The sequence below is a fragment of the Hippopotamus amphibius genome, chromosome 9 (assembly GCF_030028045.1).
Source record: "Hippopotamus amphibius kiboko isolate mHipAmp2 chromosome 9, mHipAmp2.hap2, whole genome shotgun sequence".
Taxonomy (NCBI): Eukaryota; Metazoa; Chordata; class Mammalia; order Artiodactyla; family Hippopotamidae; genus Hippopotamus; species Hippopotamus amphibius.
In genome coordinates, this window is record NC_080194.1 from 1945456 (window position 1) to 1963016 (window position 17561).

A 17561-nucleotide genomic window follows, 5' to 3' on the forward strand; every position below is an offset into this window, starting at 1 on the left:
GTCCTCCTTCCCTGAACGTCCGCAGGCCGAGAGCACGGGTTAAGCACGGTGGAGCCCAGCAGAAGACAAACCTGTTCCCAGTGGCCTCCCCACCCTCTTTGTGCTCCCTGAAAGACAGGTCTCCCTTAGCGTGTGCTAACCCGTGTCCTTGGGACCTTTTCCTTGGGGGCTTCTCCGAAGGTCCTGCTCTGACAGGGCACCAACTGAAGCAAACATGAGACTCCAACCCAGGCCTCCGGATGCCTTTCCAGTAGCACAGCAGAAAAGAAGCGGCTCAAATGCCTCTGCTGGAACGGGTCCTCGCAAAGGCCCTACGGGCTTACGGCCCCTGGTGCAGGAGGTAGGGGCATGAGATGCTGAGGGGGCCTGTCTCAAGCGCCCTGGGCCAAAACAGGCTCAGATAAGATCCTCTTTTTGGAATCCCAGTCCCTACACTGCTGCCTCCGTGATAAGCCTGGCCCCACCTCTGGGCACAGCCTTCCTGGCCTTTGACTCACTCGTCAGCAAGAACCTCGGGTCCCTGAGGGGAGGAAGGCGTTCCGGGCGGGGCCTGGGCCCCCGCCCGTCCCAAAGGAAGGAAAACGATAGACCCCCGGCTTCCGCCTTCCTCTGGCAGCGGGCCCCCTGCTCTGGCTCCGGCTCAGTTCTCTGCCCCCGGTTTTTGCATTTTTAATTCAGGACAGAATGTGATCTCTTGCAGCTCCTTGCTTTATCCTGTTGCTATTTAAATTACAAATCGGCCCCATCTCCCTGTCACTCTCGGGTTATTTTTAGCTCCTGGTAAATAGCAGCAGGGAAGAGTTTGATCAGGTGCCCCTCCCTCGAGGAGCTTTGTGCCCGCAGTCCCATGCCCACAGCAGGGGGCACCCTCACCTGCCAGCTGGCACTCCCCCGCCGCCCGCCCCCCCCCCCCCCGTGGGAGTGGAGGGGGCAGGGGGAGGACTGCAGCCTGGGACGTGCACACGTGTTCAGCCCTTGCTTTCAGCTTTTGTTACACTCTGCTACCCCCAGATCTTACCACCCACCCATCGCTCAGGGCCAGCCTCATTCAGGGGCCTTCCTGGACCGCTCCCCCACTCCCACAAGGAGGTCCAGCTATAGAAGGCAGAAGATCTAACTTGTGTCTCACCCCCACTATAAGTCAGGAAGTTTACCTCTCTCATCGTCTTTCATCTTGCCAGCCACCCTCTTGTACAGGTATTATCGTTCCCATTTTCCACAGAGGAAACGGGGTCGGCGGTGAAAGTGATTTACCCGGCGAGGAAGGGGCAGAGCTGGAATTCGAACCTAGGTTTCTCTGACCCTGGAGACTGCATGCATGTGCACTGCACTGCTTCTCTCAGTGCAACCTGCCCAATGCCCAGGTTAATTCCTAGTGTCCACCATCGGCTGTCTCTCCCATGTGTTTGTCCCGTCCCGTCTGCTCGATCAGAGGTTGGCAAACTATGGCCAGTAGGCTACATCTAGCCTGCTGCCTGATTTTGTATGGCTGTGAGCTAAGAATGGTCTTTACAATTTTAAATGGCTGGAAAAAAGCAGAAGAATAGTATTTGTGACAGTAGAAATAATATGAAATTTAAAGTTCAGTGTCTATAAATAAAGTTTTACAGGAGTCCAGTCACGCTCACTGGTCTCCATATTGCGGGTGGCTGCTTTTTACGCTACGACGGCAGAGCAGAGTGACAGAGACCGTGTGACCTGCAAAGCTGGAAATATTTACTGTCTGGCCCTGGACCGAATCATACTTCTGTTGCGAGAAGAATGTTATCTCAGGCTTCCATCTCATACACGTCTGGCCGAGGGTCAGAGCTCCAGACAGAGGTGCTCACCCTCCTTCAAGGTCTTTCTAGGGCCACAGCAGCACCCAGTACTGGGAATCCCCCTGCCAGCCACACCCCAATGGTCCAGCTCACGTTTTACCCTGTCTCTCTCTCCTCCAGCCTCTCCAAGGGGGAAGCCAGTGGTTTCCAAACCCACTTGACTATCAAAATCGAGGGAAGTTTTTAAAAGCTGAGACGCCCAGACCCAATCCCAGACTCTCTGTATCAGGATCTCCAGGGAGGGCTTTAGAAATGATTCTAAAAGAGATCCTCAGCTGATCTGGTCTGGGAACCACTGGGCTTATCTCCAGGGGTTCAAGTTCTGCATCTTCTGACTGGTCCTTTCGGACCAAATCCAGTACCCCTCGTACCCCTGGCTTCTTCCAGGCCGGAGGCCTCCCTCCAGTGGCCTCTTGAGCCCAAGCCTGAGTTTCTGGGAGTTTTCCTCAGGCCCAGATGCAGACACAAGATGTCCTCCCACTCCCCTCTTCCGAGACTTTCTACTGGCAGAGACCTCCCTGCACCTAAAGCAGCTGCCAGGGCTGAAGGGTGAAGGGAACCTATTTCTCAGAAACTCCCACGTCCCTCAAAGCTCCTACTGTCCTGCTGAAACCCCCGTCCTCACTCTGGTCAGAGGCAGCCAGCCCCGGTCCCGTTTCCGCCGCCACCCCTCGCCCGCGGATGTTTTTGCCCCCACACTTCTGCCTAAAAACCTTTTCTCTCTGTGAATGGCTTTCAACTGCTTTTCTTAGCAACTCCTCACAGTGGGGTGGGAGGTTTAGCTGCGAGCCAGAGCCAGAGCTGCACGGAGCTGCGGCAGGCGGAGGATGTGGAAAGGGCCACCGGGGGCCTGAGCTCTTGCCAGACCCCAGCAGCCTGTACCAGGAAGCGCGGCGTTGGCCAGCGAGCCGCTCAGGACCTCAGACACACGGGGGGGCTGGGTTGTTCCACTGGGGTCCCCCTGCAGCCCAGGGCTCTGCCTCTTTCCCAGGGCTTTCTCCGCCCTCTCCCCAGGGTGCCCTTCTTGCCCTGATGCTCTGTCCTGCTCTGCTCTTAAGATGGGCTTCTGGCCTCACCGCAGGGTATGAGGAGGGGCCTCACTTGATATGTCCGGGGGTGACCGCTGGGACCTGCCCTGGTGCTGTCTTCTGCAGCCCTCACACAGGTGACCCGGAGGTCTCCTGATCCCTTCACAGCCCGAGAGGAGGCACAGCTTGGGGACCCTGCATCCTTAGTGACTAGAGGCCTCAGGTTTGGGCTGTGGAGGGGCCTCCATTCAGGAACCACCCTGGGGGAATCCCAGCCCTTGTGGCTGCGCGCGCGCGCGCGCGCGCGCGCGCGTGTGTGTGTGTGTGTGTGTGTGTGTGTGTACGCGCACGCACAGTATCTTCCATCTCAGCCTTGGATTATTCTCTGCCCGCACCCCTCTAAGCCTCTACCCTACTCTGGCTTCCTTTCCAGTTCCAGATGCTGTTTTTCCCTGACCCACAGCCAAGGAAAACCCTGGGTCAGCCTCTTATGTCACAGGTGAAGAACTGAGGCCCAGAGAGAGAGAGAGAGGTTGTCTAGCTCAAGGACAGACAAGTCACTGGCAGAAGTGAGAGTACAAGCCAGGCCTCTTGGCTCCCAGACTAGTACTTCTTCCATTCTGTGCCCCCTTACCCACCAGTCTCTTTGTACTCTCTCCTCCCCTGGGGATTTTCAGGGGCCCTTCTCTCTGCAGCTAGGGGACCGACGATGCTCTTCCCTCAGCACCGATTCTTCCAGAACACCGATTCCTTACAGGCCCCAGACAGCAAAGGTAGGGCCCATGGGAACCTAACCTCCTGCCCATTTACTCTGAGCATCTCACTTCATAACGGTGGAAGAGTCCCCTCCCCTTCTCTCTCATCTTCCCCCAAGTGACGGAGCCCTGATGGTCTCATGGCCATTAAGAATACTGGGGTCCTTCAAGTTCCCAGGACTGGGCCAGTTTTATGAAACATCTTCCCAGAAGCCCCACGGAGAAGCAGGGCAGCCACATCCCAAATCCTTGGAGTTCTAAACAGATAGGAAATTTGTCCTCTGTAACCAGGCTGATGGCTTCAAGGACTGCAGACACCTCAGTGTCCCCGCTAGACCCTCCAAAGGTCCCTCTGGGCCAGGGGCTTTAGAGGGGCAGCAAGTCCTGGTCGAGGCTGTGGTCTGGGAGGAGAAGAGGATGGTAAGGGCTGCCCCTGCCCTGCCTCCACCCCCACCTCAGATCCCTCTTCTGTGTAACTTCCCAGCCTTCCTTGAGGGGCAGTCCTCCCCTATCCCATCTCAAATCATAAAAGTGGTCTCTGGGGCCCACTCCTGCTGATTCCTCTGGGCACAGGTGGTGGGACCTGGGGGGCTGGGAATCTTTCACAGGCAGAAGATGTTTAAGAAGACTCAGGCGGGAGTGCAAGTTTCAGTCTGCCACTGGGATGCCAGTGAGGGTCTGCTTCGGCAGAGGGGTCCAGGAGGGGATTCCTTCCCCTCCTCTAGGCAGCAGGGTCTCAGCCATGGTGGCAGGGAACCTCATCTGAGTCACCTCCACAGGCCAGTGCCTGGCACAGGGTCAGCGCACAGGAAAGTTCAAGTACGGCCTACTGAATGAATGGGGGGGGGGGTCCCTCTTTCCCCGAGAAGAAGGTCCAGGGGCGTCTCCTGGCTCTCCCCAGCAGAGAGAGGGTTGTGAGGAGCTTGTCTTGGCTATTTTTCCTCTCAGCGCCCAGTACAGTGCCTGGCACACAGCTGGCACCAGTAATTACAGGTTGAACGACTAGGGCTGTCCCTGTCCATTAGAGAAAGGGCCCCGGAAGCCACCCTCGCTGGACACAGAGACCCCCGGGTAGTCACCTGTGAAGCCCCAGGGCCTAGAGCAGTGCCAGGCAGGCCGCAGGGCTCCAGGAATGGGGACTGAAAAGGCGGGGCGCGGGCCCCAAGCGCCGGGCTCCCCCCCGCCCGCGTCCTCCTTACCTGTAAGACACCTGCTTGCGTAGGTGCATCTGACGGAACCGCTCCTCCACCGGGGGTGCGGCGGCCAGGCCCCGGGCTGCCTCGGGCCACGGCTGCGGCGGCGAGACCCCGGCCTCCTCGCCGCGCCGGCGGCGCCGCCGCACCACCTCCTCCTCGGCCGCCCGGCCGTCCCCGCGGGGCCCCTCGGCCATGGCGCGGCCGCCTTCGCCCCGCGGCGGCTCCGCGCGCCCGCTCCGTCTCCGCTGCGCCGGGGCCGGGGCGGCGAGGCGGGCACGCGCTGGCCCCACGCGTCCCTCCCGACGCCGGGCTCAGGCGACGCGCGCGGCCGCGAGAGGACCCCGCCGCGCCCTCGGGGGGCCGCGTGGCCGGCGCGGGGGCGCCCCCAGGACGGCCGCCGCCGGAGCCCGAGCGCCGCCCGAGCCGCGCGGGGAGCGCGCGCCTGCAGCCCCACCGGCGCCGCGCGCGCGTCGCCTTAGAGACTCCGCCACCCGCGGGGCCCGGGGAGGGAGGGCCGGGCCCGCCCCGCCCCGCCCCGCCCCGCCCCGCCCCGCCCCGCCCCGCCCACGCCCACGCCCACGCCGCCGGCAGCTGCCAATCAGCGCCCCGCCCGCGCCGCTGCCGGGCCCGCCCTCGTCCCGCGCCTTCCGGCCTCCGCCTTCGCCGCCGCGGCGGGCAGGTGCGGGGGCGGGGGCGGCGACACGAGCCGGCCTTAACCCCGTCGGCGCCGCGGGACTTTGGAGGCCCAGTTAGACTTGGGGAAGGGGCCCCGGAAGGGCCACCCTCTCTGGGATGCCTCGAATCTGGGCATGTACCTGACCGCCGGCGAGCACTGCCTCGAGGCCCAGAGCTCTTCTGGACCCTGCCCCGAGAGGGACCCAGCTCGGGGTGGGTGTGGGCTGGAGAGCTTTCCGACCGGACCCCGAGCCCGGCAGCCTCCTACGACCTGCCCTCGGAGGCTGCTGGGCCAGGGTCTCTCAGGAGATTGAATCAGCCCCCCTGGTCGGGAGAGGGGGAGCCCAACCCCGCAAGAAAAGACTCGCAGTCTCCTTGGAGTCCATCTTCTTCCCCCTGGAAATCCCATGGTTCCTCCTTGCGTCACCTCCTCTTGTCATTGGGGTGTTCTTAATGTGAAACTTACATCTGGATGATGGCGGGACCCTGGTTAGCTTCTCAGATCTAATGCCTCCTCTCCACTACCCCAGACTCATCTTTCTGAAGTCCACCTTTGACCACAGCATTTACTCTCCCTCTGCAGTATTTAGTGGCTCCCTCTTGCCTATACTTGAGTCTGGCACTCAAGACTTGCCTTGATCTTCTCACATCCTATCCCCCAATTCCATCCATTTCCTTCCACTCATCTCTGCTCCTTATTCTGGGAATTGGCATCAGGCCTGTACAGCATTGTTCACCTGAAATCTCCTTCTGTTGCTGTACTTCAAATTCTGAGGAGCCACTAAAATGTCTCCTCTTCCAGGAAGTCTCCCTGGATGGCTCCAGCTGAAAGGCACCCTCCTTTCTCCCAGACCCCATTGCCCTGTGTGTCTAGTCTAGTCTGTCTTATCTTTCTCCACTGACTGTGAGCCCAGGAAGGTGGGAGGAACCGGATTCTCAGAGGTAGAGAATGGATTACAGAGGGGGAGAGCTGGACTGCTCAAGGCTCCTCCAACTCTCATTAGCCCTTCCGTGGCTGTCCTGCTCCATGCCTTTGCCCAATTGTTCCCATTGCCTGGAGTATATCCCCTTCTCTGAAATCCTGTCCATCTGTCAAGGCCATTCTCAGGTGTCACATCTTCCATGAGCCCCTCCCCGACACTCCACTACAGATGCTGTCTCTCTCCTTCAGCCCCGTAACTATTTCCTGGGCCCCTCTCCGGGCATTCCCCTTTACCCGCTAACAATAACTAACATCTCATTTGATTCTTACCACAAGCCTGCGTGGTAGATACTATCACTTCCTCCATGTTACAGATGAGGACCCTGAGATGTCATTCATGTGATTTATTTGCTCAACATGGCTCAGGTGAGGTGAGTGAGTGGTGCACCAGGATTTAAATCTAGGTCCTTGGGCCCCAGAACTCACGCCCTTTCTGCTCCCCCGTGCTGCCTGCCACACAGTAACAGCCTCACATTTGCCCATTTCCCTCATCTGCAAACTCCCCAAGGACAGCTGCCTCAGCTCTGCCTCCCGCATCCTTCCTGGTCCAGCAATCCCATGTTGGATGAATGGAATAAATGGAATTGCATTCAACATCTTGGCCACAGGGGAGCTGCCTCCCTAAAGCCAAGTTCTAAAGAAGCCCTGTTGCTGGAGGGGGTGGGGTGGGGCCCTTGGGAGACCCCCCCCCCCTCACATCTTCGCCTCTGAGATTGCCTTTAAGATTGCCGATTTTCCAAACAGCCAGGCCGGGGGAGCCTCCTATACCATGAATTATGGTAGTTCCGGCTGGATTTGACATTCCCTCACAGCTGCTTAGCTGCTGGGTTCCCAGGTTGGTTTTTTGTTCAGCTCTTTCCTGTGGAGCTCTCTCCAACTCAGTCCTTTTCAAAGTGAAGCTTCTCCCCTCTGTCCTCACACCTCCCCCACTTTAGGACCAGCTGCCGACTGGGTTATTTTTTAGCTGTGGCTCTGCCCTCTTCCCAAGAATCCAAGGGAAAAATGAAAGCCCCCCCTTCCCCTCCCCTTCCCACCCGCCTGACCACCTTCTGCAGCCTCTCACAGCGGCAACTCGCTCCCGCTCCTGGGAACAACTGCCGCCCATCGCCTCTGCGCTCAGAAAATAATCGCTAATGCCTTTTGAGTGTTTACTGCATAACTGACCTTGTGCGAAGAGCGTCACGCGCAAGCGTTCATCTACCCCTCACAGCAACTGTTTTACAGATGAGGAAGCTGAGGCTTCCAGAGGTTCGGCAACTTGCCAAGGTCACATACAGAAGTGCAGCACGGACATCAGACCCATGCTCTTAACGGTCACTCTGGGGACAAGGAGACTCAGGCTCCTTTGGAGGCGAGTTCCCAGCCTGTCTCCTCCCTCCCAGTGCCCCAAGGGGCAGCTGTTACCCACATCAGGGAGGTGTCCTGTTTGCCCAGATGGCTTCTTGGGGCCGTCCACCCTCTGGAACTGGACCTTGCCCCGGCCCATCCCCGCTCCAGGCCTTGCCCCCAGCTACTCTCCCTGCTGCTGGAGCTTCGGTTTCCAGGGGTAACAAAGGGTTTGTTGGCAATCTGAGCGGGACGACTGGCCCCGTGAGAGCCATCACACGTGTGTGTGTGCGTGTGTGTGTGTTTGTGTGTGTATGTGTGTGTGTGTTTGTGTGTGTATTTGTGTGTGTATGTGTGTGTATTTGTGTGTGTGTGTTTGTGTGTGTGTATGTGTGTGTTTGTGTGTTTGTGTGTGTGTGTGTGTAAAGGCCGGCTGCTAGGGCTGACAACAGAGTGCAGAGGCTGCAGCTCCACCACTGGGGACGTACTGGGGACATGCCACCTTAGGGGTAGTGACACACCGCTGAGGGGGCGAGACGTCAGCAGGTGGCTTGCATGAGGGGATTAACCCTGTCTCCTAACGCAGGCAGGGAGGACTGCCTGAGATGGACGGGCCTAGGGTGGTGACCGCAGGTGACCACACTTTCACAGCTTGCCAAACCCTGGGCTCCAGGAAGCCCCGCTGTGTTTGGATCTTGTGCAAGACTAAGAAGCTAGGCTGGGGGGAGGAGGGAGGTTGGGGTTGCCGGGGTGAGAGCTGGAGAGCTGCAAGGGCAACCTGAGCTCCGAAGCCAAACAGATCTGTCTTCAAATACCCACTTTGCCAGTTACTAGCTGCACGACCCTGGTCAAGACATTTCATCTCTCCGAACCCCACATTCTTCGTGTGTAAAAATATCCACTCTTTAGGATTATTTTGGTTCCGAATTGGGACATGTGAAGTTCTCCGTCCCCTGCCTGGCAGAGGGTCACAGATGAGTATTCTGAGGATGCCGGATTTCAAGCCCTTTGCTGTCAGGAGCTGGGTCTCGTTTGTGCCCCAGGGTCAGCACGGTGCCATGCACATAAGGGACACCCCGTAAATATTTGTTAAATGATGAGGCTTTGTCTTCCGCTCCTCCGAACGACGATTTCAAACTCTCCCCCCTTTCCCCTCGTGCAGCCCCCATGCCCACCGTCCCCATTGTCCCATCCCCAAACGTCACAGCCGTACGGGGTCTCCCTCAGTTTTCTGTCTCTCCAGACTCTGCACTCACAGAGCGACCTCCACTTCTGTCTAGGCTTCTCCAGGGCCCAGTGGATCTCTCCACCTGCTCCCTGGATGCCCCGCCCCCATCATCCAGCATCTTCCCTCTCTGCTGCCTCTTTGTCTTCTAGAAATAACCATGGTCAACTCTCCCTCATCGAAAGGAGCAGCCCCAAACGTCTCTTGATCTCCCCTTCATCCCCCCTCTGGTCGCCACCCTCGGTGACAAGTGTTCATGACATCCCCTGCCCACCCCAGTCTTCGCATCCATCCTAGCTGTCCTCACGTCCAGCCGGGTCTCACTTCTGCCCCAGTTCTCCCCTCCAGGGCTTCAGCCACGGTCACTGGTGACCCCCTCATTATCAAAGCAAGTGGACACGTTCTCGTCTCATCTTTCCCACCCTCTCAGATGGCATCTGACACCCGTGAGCACCACTCCCGAAAACTCTCTCCATTAGTGTCTGGGGCACTCACCTCTCCTGGTTTTTCTCCCCTCGCCGACCTTTCCTTTGCAGCCTTCTTGTTTGCTCCTCTTTTCTCCACTCTCTTAATGTCCATCTTCCCTGGAGTTCTGTCCTAAATCTCCCTTCACTTTATGCAGACCCAATACTTTAACAAACCACCTGGATGATGACAATTTCCTAATCTCCGCCTGGCAGATTTCTGCCAAACCCTAGACTTGCATGCTAATGTGGACATTCTACAGGCAGCACGAACGCAAGAGATGCTAAAGTGAATTCTTTTTCTTACCAAAACCTGCCCTTCCTCCTGCGTTCCCTGTCTCAGTGAACGGTCTCGTTAGCCACCTGGCCTCTACATCAGACACCTACATGTCATGCCAGGCTCCGCCCTCGCTCTCGCACTCCACAGCCAATTTGATGTTAAAGCCTGTTGATAATTCCTTCTAATTATCTCCGGAATCTGTCTCATCTTTGCTGTATCCCCTGCAGAGCCCCAGGACAGGCAAATCTGATTATCTCACTCTCGGGCTTAACGATATTCAATGGCTCTCTATGACCTTCAGGATAAAATGTTCTTTCTTTAGATCCCTGCATGGACCACACTTTCCATCAGGGCTGGGATGAGGGTGAGGACACTTGGGCTCCTAGGATGCCACATTTAAGGAGGTACTTATTCTCAGGGCTGTACAAGTGCCTCCTTAAATTCTGTACCCTAACCACCCCCTTGCCTCACCCCAGTCCTGGGCCTGCTTTTCATGCCTCGGTGTCTGCACCTGACATTCTCTCCACCCCAAGCAAACACTCTAACCCCTTCTGTACCTCATCAACTCCTACCCATCCTTTAAGACTCAGTCAAGGGCCACCTCCTCCAGGTTGCCCTCTCTGACCCATGGAATCTGAGTTACTTGACACTCTTCTGCATCTCCTCATCATCCTGTACACCCCCCCTATCACACTGGCCCTCATGACTGGTTTACTTCCCAGCCTCCTCCGCAAGCCTGGGGGAGCTTTGAAGGCAATTTGATGAATGACTAACGGAGAGAATGGATGAATCAATCAGGAAAGGGGGTGTGCTAAAAGTTACTGTTAATAAGAATCCTAGCTTTGGCCCAGAGCCCAGACTGTAATGGCCTTGCCGTAAAGCCTGCGTGTTCGGGTGGTTAAAACTGATGCCCAGCAGCAGGCAATGAGGTTCCCATCGAGTGGTCAAGATGAGGCTGTGGGAGGAGGGAGACAGAGGGTGGGCCTTGAAGGCCAGTTCTGCGGCTCCGTAGTTCTGTCTGGTCTTGTCCATCTCTTCCTTTGGTGGGCAGCTGGCCTAGGCAGCACCCCACAACCGGGCCCCTGCTCCCGAGTATGAAAGTAGCATGCCTGCCTGATGAAGTCCAACCGCCCGATCAAGGCATTCAAGGCCCTCCTGGATCTGGCCCCTGATCACTGTCCAGCCTTAGTTCTCAGCATCCTTGCCCTCTACCTTTGTTCTCAACTATTTGAGGGTTTCTTGAACCTCAGCTCAGGAGAGGGATCGTCTTCTCACTAACCCCGAGTCTGGCCTGTAGCCCCCCTCGGGGTCCCCCCCAGGAGAAAGGGTTCCACTTCCCCGCAGCCCATCTTTGCCCCAGATCTCGACTGGGGCCTGTCCTCAGACTCCACTGATTTGGGACCTTAATTACATCTGCAAAATCCCTTTACTTTTTCCATAAAAGGTCACCTAATTATGGGAGCAACATTCCCTCACATTCACAGGTTCCTTACAGACCTTAGGGGGCTGAAACAGGGAGTGTACACCAGGGAGCAGGAAACTTGGAGGCCATAATTTGAATTCCACTCACAGCACACAGCGAGCAAGTGGCAGCTCCAGTAGCCAAACGCAGCTCTTTTTCTTTTTTTAAGTAAATAAAGAAATACATAAATTTATTTATTTTTATTTATTGGCTGCGTTGGGTTTTCGTTGCTGCGTGGGCTTTCTGTAGCTGCGGAGAGCGGGGGCTACTCTTCATTGTGGTGCACGGGCTTCTCATTGCCGTGGCTTCTCTTGTTGCAGAGCACGGGCTCTAGGTGCGCGGGCTTCAGTAGTTGTGGAGCATGGGCTCATCAGTTGTGGCTCACAGGCTCTAGAGCGCAGGCTCAGTAGTTGTGGCGCACGGGCTTAGTTGCTCCACGGCATGTGGGATCTTCCTGGACCAGGGCTTGAACCCGTGTCCCCTGCACTGGCAGGCGGATTCTTAACCACGTGCTACCAGGGAAGTCCCAAACACAGCTCTTCTTACTCTGAAGGCTGCACCTTTAATCCAGCTGGAGCAAAGGGTACAAGCACCAAGAAACTGGCAGGTCTCAGGAGAACCAGCCTGGCTACTGCGTGCGCAGCGCCCGGCCACCCTGGGTGTTCGGTACGTGCAGTTACCGCCCCCTGAAGGCCATCTTGGTGGCTTATATGCCTTGCTGCTTCCATACTCAGCAGTGATAGGCACTTGGAGGCGCCCTGGGGTGGGGGAGTTGCAGCAGAATTCCTGGACCATCTAGTTTGAATTCTGCGCTTGACTGGAAGAGGGAACCCAATACAAATGCGTTCTCAACCCCCCCCCCGTCACCTCCGTCAGAATAGAAACTAAACTCACCCTTCTTACTCCTTCAGCCTCCGTCCCACCCCCACCGCCCCAGCCATGAAGAAAGGCACAAAGTCAGGAATTGATGCTGCATCTTTTTTTTTTTTTTAATTTTGCCTTCTTAAAGCATGTGCTGAGCTGATGGGTGAAGCGGTTTGGCAATTAAAAAGGCCCAGCGGCTTGGGCGGCGGCAGGGGGAGGCCAGGCGAGGGCTGGGGAGGACCCTCCTTCCTGGGCCAGGGAGCAGCAAAGCCCGCACTAACTTCATAAAATATAAAACCAGGGAGGGATGAAGGTAGGAGGCAGACGTGTAAAATACAATATCTTAGGGACTGGCAATAATAAAAAATAAGGTTCATTATTTACAAACAATTTCTGTTCTTGGTCTCTGTACAGTGGCGGGGAGGAGGAGGGGGTGTGTGTGTGTGTGTGTGTGTGTGTGTGCGTGCGCGTGTGTGCGCGTGTGTGCGTGCTGGTCTGCTGACGTGTCTGTGTGTGTGTGTGGCGGGGGTGGGGCAGGGAGGCAGTGGTCCTGTTGGTCATTATGAGAAAGGAGGTGGGTAACGCAGTGAGTGGTGTATCGGAGAAGGACGGATGGTTGTGGGAGGGAGGGGTGAGAACAGAGTGGTTGGCCCAAGGGAACAGTCCAAATGTTGGGGGGAGGAGAAAGGAGAGGCCCCCGTCAAGATCTGGGGCAAAGATGGGCTTGGGGGAAGTGGAACCCTTTCTCCTGGGAGGGGACCCCAGGGGGCAGGGGTGCGAGCCAGATCCGGGTTAGGAAGAAGGCAACCCCTCTTCTGAGTGCCGGAGGGTACGTCCTGTGTCCTGCGTCTCGGCGCGGCCTAGGAGAGTTTGATGGTGGTGTTGGGGCCCAGATCCCTAGAAAGAGAAGAGAAGTCAGGGGTGACTCTGCCCAGGGAGGACCCTCTCGCCCCTCTGCAAGCTGGATCTGGGCATGGGAGGGATGGGGCCTCGGGGAGGTATGGCTGATGACATGGGGACCAGGGCCGGGCAGGGGGTGGGTGGAGCCTGGGACCCCAGGAAGGGAAGGGGCCACCCACCCACCTCTCGTGGAACCACTCCTTAGGGTGGGAGAAGTCAGGACTGGTACTGTTTCCACCGACGTCCTTGGGCCAGGCCTCACTCAGGTACTTGCTGGTCTCATGGGTGCTGTCCAGGTGGTCATGCTGCAGGGGGTCCTGGGGTCGCTGCTCTGCCGGCCCCCCGGGCTTGATCTCCCAGCCATCCGGGGGCTCCACAGGCAGCAGGCCGCTGCGGCCATCCTCCCACGAGCCTGCCCCCTCATCGTAGAACAGGAGGCTTCGGGAGGGCACTGGAGAAGGAGCTCAGGGTGAGCCACGGTGCCAGGAGGCTCCCTCCCCATCCAGGCCACATTCAGGGCCTGGTGGTTAAGGACCTGAGCCCTGGAATCTTACAGGCCTGGATCTGAATCCCAGCTCTAGCAATTCTAAGCTGTGTGACTGCAGGCAAGTCATACCATTGTTTTCACCTTTTTGAGCCTCCGTTTGCTCACCTGTAAAATAGGAACACTAGGGCCAGCCTCCTCTCGATGTGAGGTTTAAATGACATAATAGAGTGACTGAAACTGTACTCTGAGAAAGTTAGCTCTTCCTAAGCAGAGGGTACTGGGCTGGGGCATTGGAGAGCCAGGCTCTGATCCTACTTTACCGCTCACTTTCTGTGAGAACTTGAATAAATTTTTTCCCCATTCTAGACCTCAGCTTGCCCTTCAGGGAAATGAAAAAAAAAAAAAAGAAAACACACTTGTTGGATCTCTACCATGTGCCAAGCATTGCAGGCATCCTTTAACCCACAGCAAATCATTCACATCTGACAGAAGCTCTTGGAATGAGACATTTTTAGCTCCGTGTCAGAGAACAGGTAACTGAGGCTCCGGGCTGTCAGGGACGTTGTCCCAGGCTGTCCACGCTGAAGGTGAGATGCAAACCCAGGCCGGCCCGGCTCCAGGACCCACCACCAGCCTCCTCGCTCTCAGGGCCCTGACCTCACAGTCTGTGTGAGCTGAGCCTGGAACTGTGCAGTGCACTAGCTCTGCAAGCCAGCCTGCTCCAGGGCATCCCCTCCGCTTCGCCCTGCCCTGCGCACACCAGGCCTGAAACCCACTGCGTTCACTCCAGGGGCTCATTCATTCCCTGGCTCCTCTGAATCTGGTTTGGTCCAGCAACACGCCCTCCCCCTCCCCCCAACCCCAGACCTCCGATGGTCCATTCCTTCCTCTCCAAGTTTCCCTGTTCCTCCCAACACACACAGGCCCCTCAGGCCTTGGGAAAATGGACACCTGGCTCTCAAGACCTTGCACCCCTGCCGCCCACCTCCCTTAGCAGCTGTCCTGTGCTCGCCTTCTTAGGCTGCCCTGGTCCAGGGAGTGGTTTTCACTCCCCGCCTCTGCCTCCTCGTCCCCTAACCCTCCCCAGGCAGCTTCCTCCCCTCAAGGCCCTGCAGGTCTAGCTCACCCGCCCTGCAGGATCCCTCCTTCTTGAAACGCACTCCCCCCCAGCTCCTCTCTCTCTGACCTCCCATCCGTTTCCTCTTCCTTCTCCTGCCCTGCTAGATAACCGGCTCCCGGGACTGTCGGGAAGCGCCTCTGGAGGTCTGTCTGAAGTGCCCCGCCCCTGGGAATCCACACTGGTCTCTGCCGCGCCCTGGGCCGGCTCTCCCCTTGCCACTGTGCGTCGTATCCTTTCCTCTCCGTGTGAGCTCATCGAAAAGGGAGCGGTTGTGTTCATTGAGGAAGCGCCTGCTGTGTACCAGGCACTGTGCTAAGAGCCTTCGTGCACCATGTCATTGAGTCTTCACGACAAATGTGCTCAGTAAGTGTGGAACTTGTAACTCCCCTTTTCGAGATAAAAAAATCAAAATTTAGCACACTTATGACCCACGCCTGAGGTCCCGCGGCCCGTGCGTGGCAGGTGTGACTGAGCCTGACACTGCGTGCTCCGGACAACCCTCACGAGGCCCTGCGGGGCGGTCCCCCTCTGAGCCCGCGGCGCCGCCGCCCCGCCTCTGCCGTGACAGGCATTCGCAGCGGGCCCTGGCACGCCTCCCCGCGGTCCCGGATAGCGCCTCAGGGTCCTTCTCAGCACAGTGCCTCAGGCGGCCGCCACCGCCTCGTGGACGAGGGCCCTGCAGCTGAAACGCACCTGCTATCCTGGCTGCAGGATACGGAGGGCGCTTAGCAGGTGTCCCTACCAACTGGCGCCACAACACGTGGGGCTAGGGTGGGAACGCGGGTGCCGTTCCCTAACCCTACTCCCCACCCCCGCCAGGCCACGCCTGGGTGGGCTGGGCGTCGGGGCCCTGCGCTGCCGTCCTATTGCTGTAGCTAACACGGAAGAAGCCACAGACGCGTTGCTCAGCTCCCCACCCGCGACGTGAGGCAGAACGTGACAGGGCCACCCCCAGGCCCGGCTCCTCTTTCATGTCTCGCCTCTGCCCGGACGCGGGGGCTGCTGTGGGGGGAGGGCGGCCTGGCTCAGGGCACTCACTCTGACTGGCTGTGTAGACGCTGTCGGTGGCCGTGGGCTCTTCCTTCACAGTCTGGGGGCCGGAGGAGAACGCGGGGAGGCAGGGCACGAGGGAACCCAGCACCAGTACGAAGCACAAGGCTGCCACCTGGTAGCGGAGAGAGAGTGCTGGGCAGGTCTGGGGCAGGGAGAGGCTGCAACCCTGGCCGCCCCCCGTCTTCTCCCCCACCCCTTGAGCCAATGGGGGGAAAAGGCTCGATATTTTTCCAGGAGAGCTGCTCCCAGAGCCAACCACCGCCTCCATGCGGCGGAGGAGAAGGTGGAGGCTGTCAGCCCATCTCAGCCCCCTGTAGGGGACCGGCCCAGGCAGTGCTAGAAAAGAGAGGTCCTTGGTTATCACCGACGCGGGAGAGGAGTCAGGAGAGGAAGGCAGGGGTAGCTGAGGGAGGAGGCCGAGGCTGGGGCAAGGGAGGACGACACATCTTCACACGGGGCTCCCTGCAGGACCGCCAGGAGGGCTGGCCAGCAGGAGGGGTGAAGAGTCACGGAGCCCACACGAACCCCCGCCTCTGCTTGGGGCTTTGCCCCCTGACGGCACGGGGACCTCAGAGGCCCCGGGGAGCGATGAGCCGGGAGGCAACAGGCTGTACAGCTCCAGCCACTGTGGGCCGGCAGAAGCCTGGGCCTCGCCCTGGGCACTCCACCGTCCGTGCCGCAGAGAAGCAGGCCCGTGCCTCCCCACAGCCCCCGAGCCCGTGGCCGCACTGGGCCTGCAGAAGCTGCCCCCTCACGGGACCTGCCCTGCCGTCCCCCAGCTGGGCTCACGTGAGTCACTACACAGCCACACCATGTTAGAACGGGTGAGGGAAGGCCAGGTTCTGGAAGGCTCCACAGGCTTGGTGACAGAATCGGGGGCCTGCTGGAGCCAGGGCACCAGGTACTAGGATGGTCTACCCTGGTGACACCGCCCAGTGTTGCCAGTCCCTCCAAGCTCTGGCCCCCCGCAAGCCAGCCTGGGGAAGACCTGTCCTCCTTGGCCCTGGGCGAGAACGGCACCTACCATGAGGCAGGTCCCCGTCTGGGTGCCGGCCATCTTGTACGGTCTGGAGATCTTGTTGGTGACCAGAGTCTGGAGTTTCTGCAGCTGCTGGAGCAGGGTCCTGAGGAGGGCACAGCAGTCACCGGCAGGCTCTGACCCCGCGGGCATCTCTGCCCGCTGGAGCTCTCCTGGGAGGACCTGGGCTGGCTGTAGACTTGGCCTCCACACCAGGTGCCCATTGCAGCCAAGAGAGAAAAGGTCACTTGCTCTGCGGTGTGGCTGGGACACCTGGCACCTGCCTCGTGGTGAAGAGCTGGGTCACCCTCTGGGAGCTCAGGGGTGCCCTGTGATGCTCCTGGCCCGCCCGGGTGGAAGTCACTTTCTCTTTCTTACCCTGCACCACCGGGTAAGAAAGCTAAGTGGACCTTCGCTCCTTTGTATCCACAGCACCTGGAGCTGAGAGGAAGGACACGCCTGGCAGCTGCCCGGTGCATGGTGAATGGTGAGTGTCCAGCAAACGGGCAGCTACCATTTTTGTTCACTTTGTTGCTGTTTTTGCTTTAATTACAGCACCTGTAACACTTTATTTATGAATGTCTATGTCAGTTTCCTTTGCTAACTGTGGGCTCCCTGAGAGCAGGGACTGGGGTCCCTCCCAGCGAGGAATCCCCTGGGTCCCCACAAAGGGTGCTCAGCCCACCCTCGGTGAACAAATGTTTAATTCTCTCTTTCCTCCACCCAGGTCGGTGGGGTTGCAGTTCCCAGAATGTACAGCAGGTGGCGAAATAGCTCCAAGGCCCTGGCCCTGTCTGGGACCAGGGGGGGACCTGGGCCAGAGGACCGGGGTGAGGGCTCCCGCCCCCTTTCCCTGAGTCAGGGGGACACACTCCAGGTCCGTCAGGGGAGTGGCTGGATCCCGCT

The 17561-nt window shown here is 58.5% G+C and overlaps 2 protein-coding genes across 5 annotated transcripts in view; both read right to left on the reverse strand.

Moving 5' to 3' along the window:
• Positions 1-5063, reverse strand: part of DGKZ (diacylglycerol kinase zeta) — a 38711-nt gene extending 33648 nt beyond the window's left edge. The window contains exon 1 of one of the 2 annotated variants that reach the window (XM_057748194.1): positions 4803-5063. In XM_057748194.1, coding sequence (XP_057604177.1) covers positions 4803-4993 — 191 coding nt within the window. In that variant the 5' untranslated portion in view covers positions 4994-5063. The remainder of the gene's footprint in view (positions 1-4802) is intronic. The other variant, XM_057748198.1, reaches the window with a different exon arrangement.
• Positions 5064-12177: 7114 nt separating this feature from the next.
• The window catches only part of CREB3L1 (cAMP responsive element binding protein 3 like 1), a 35481-nt gene continuing 30097 nt past the window's right edge, over positions 12178-17561 (reverse strand). For all 3 annotated transcript variants that reach the window (XM_057695092.1, XM_057695091.1, XM_057695093.1), the window contains exons 9-12: positions 16662-16761; positions 15623-15749; positions 13161-13428; positions 12178-12974 (exon numbers count right to left, since the gene is read on the reverse strand). In XM_057695092.1, the coding sequence (XP_057551075.1) occupies positions 12938-12974; positions 13161-13428; positions 15623-15749; positions 16662-16761 (532 nt within the window). In that variant the 3' untranslated portion in view covers positions 12178-12937. The remainder of the gene's footprint in view (positions 12975-13160; positions 13429-15622; positions 15750-16661; positions 16762-17561) is intronic.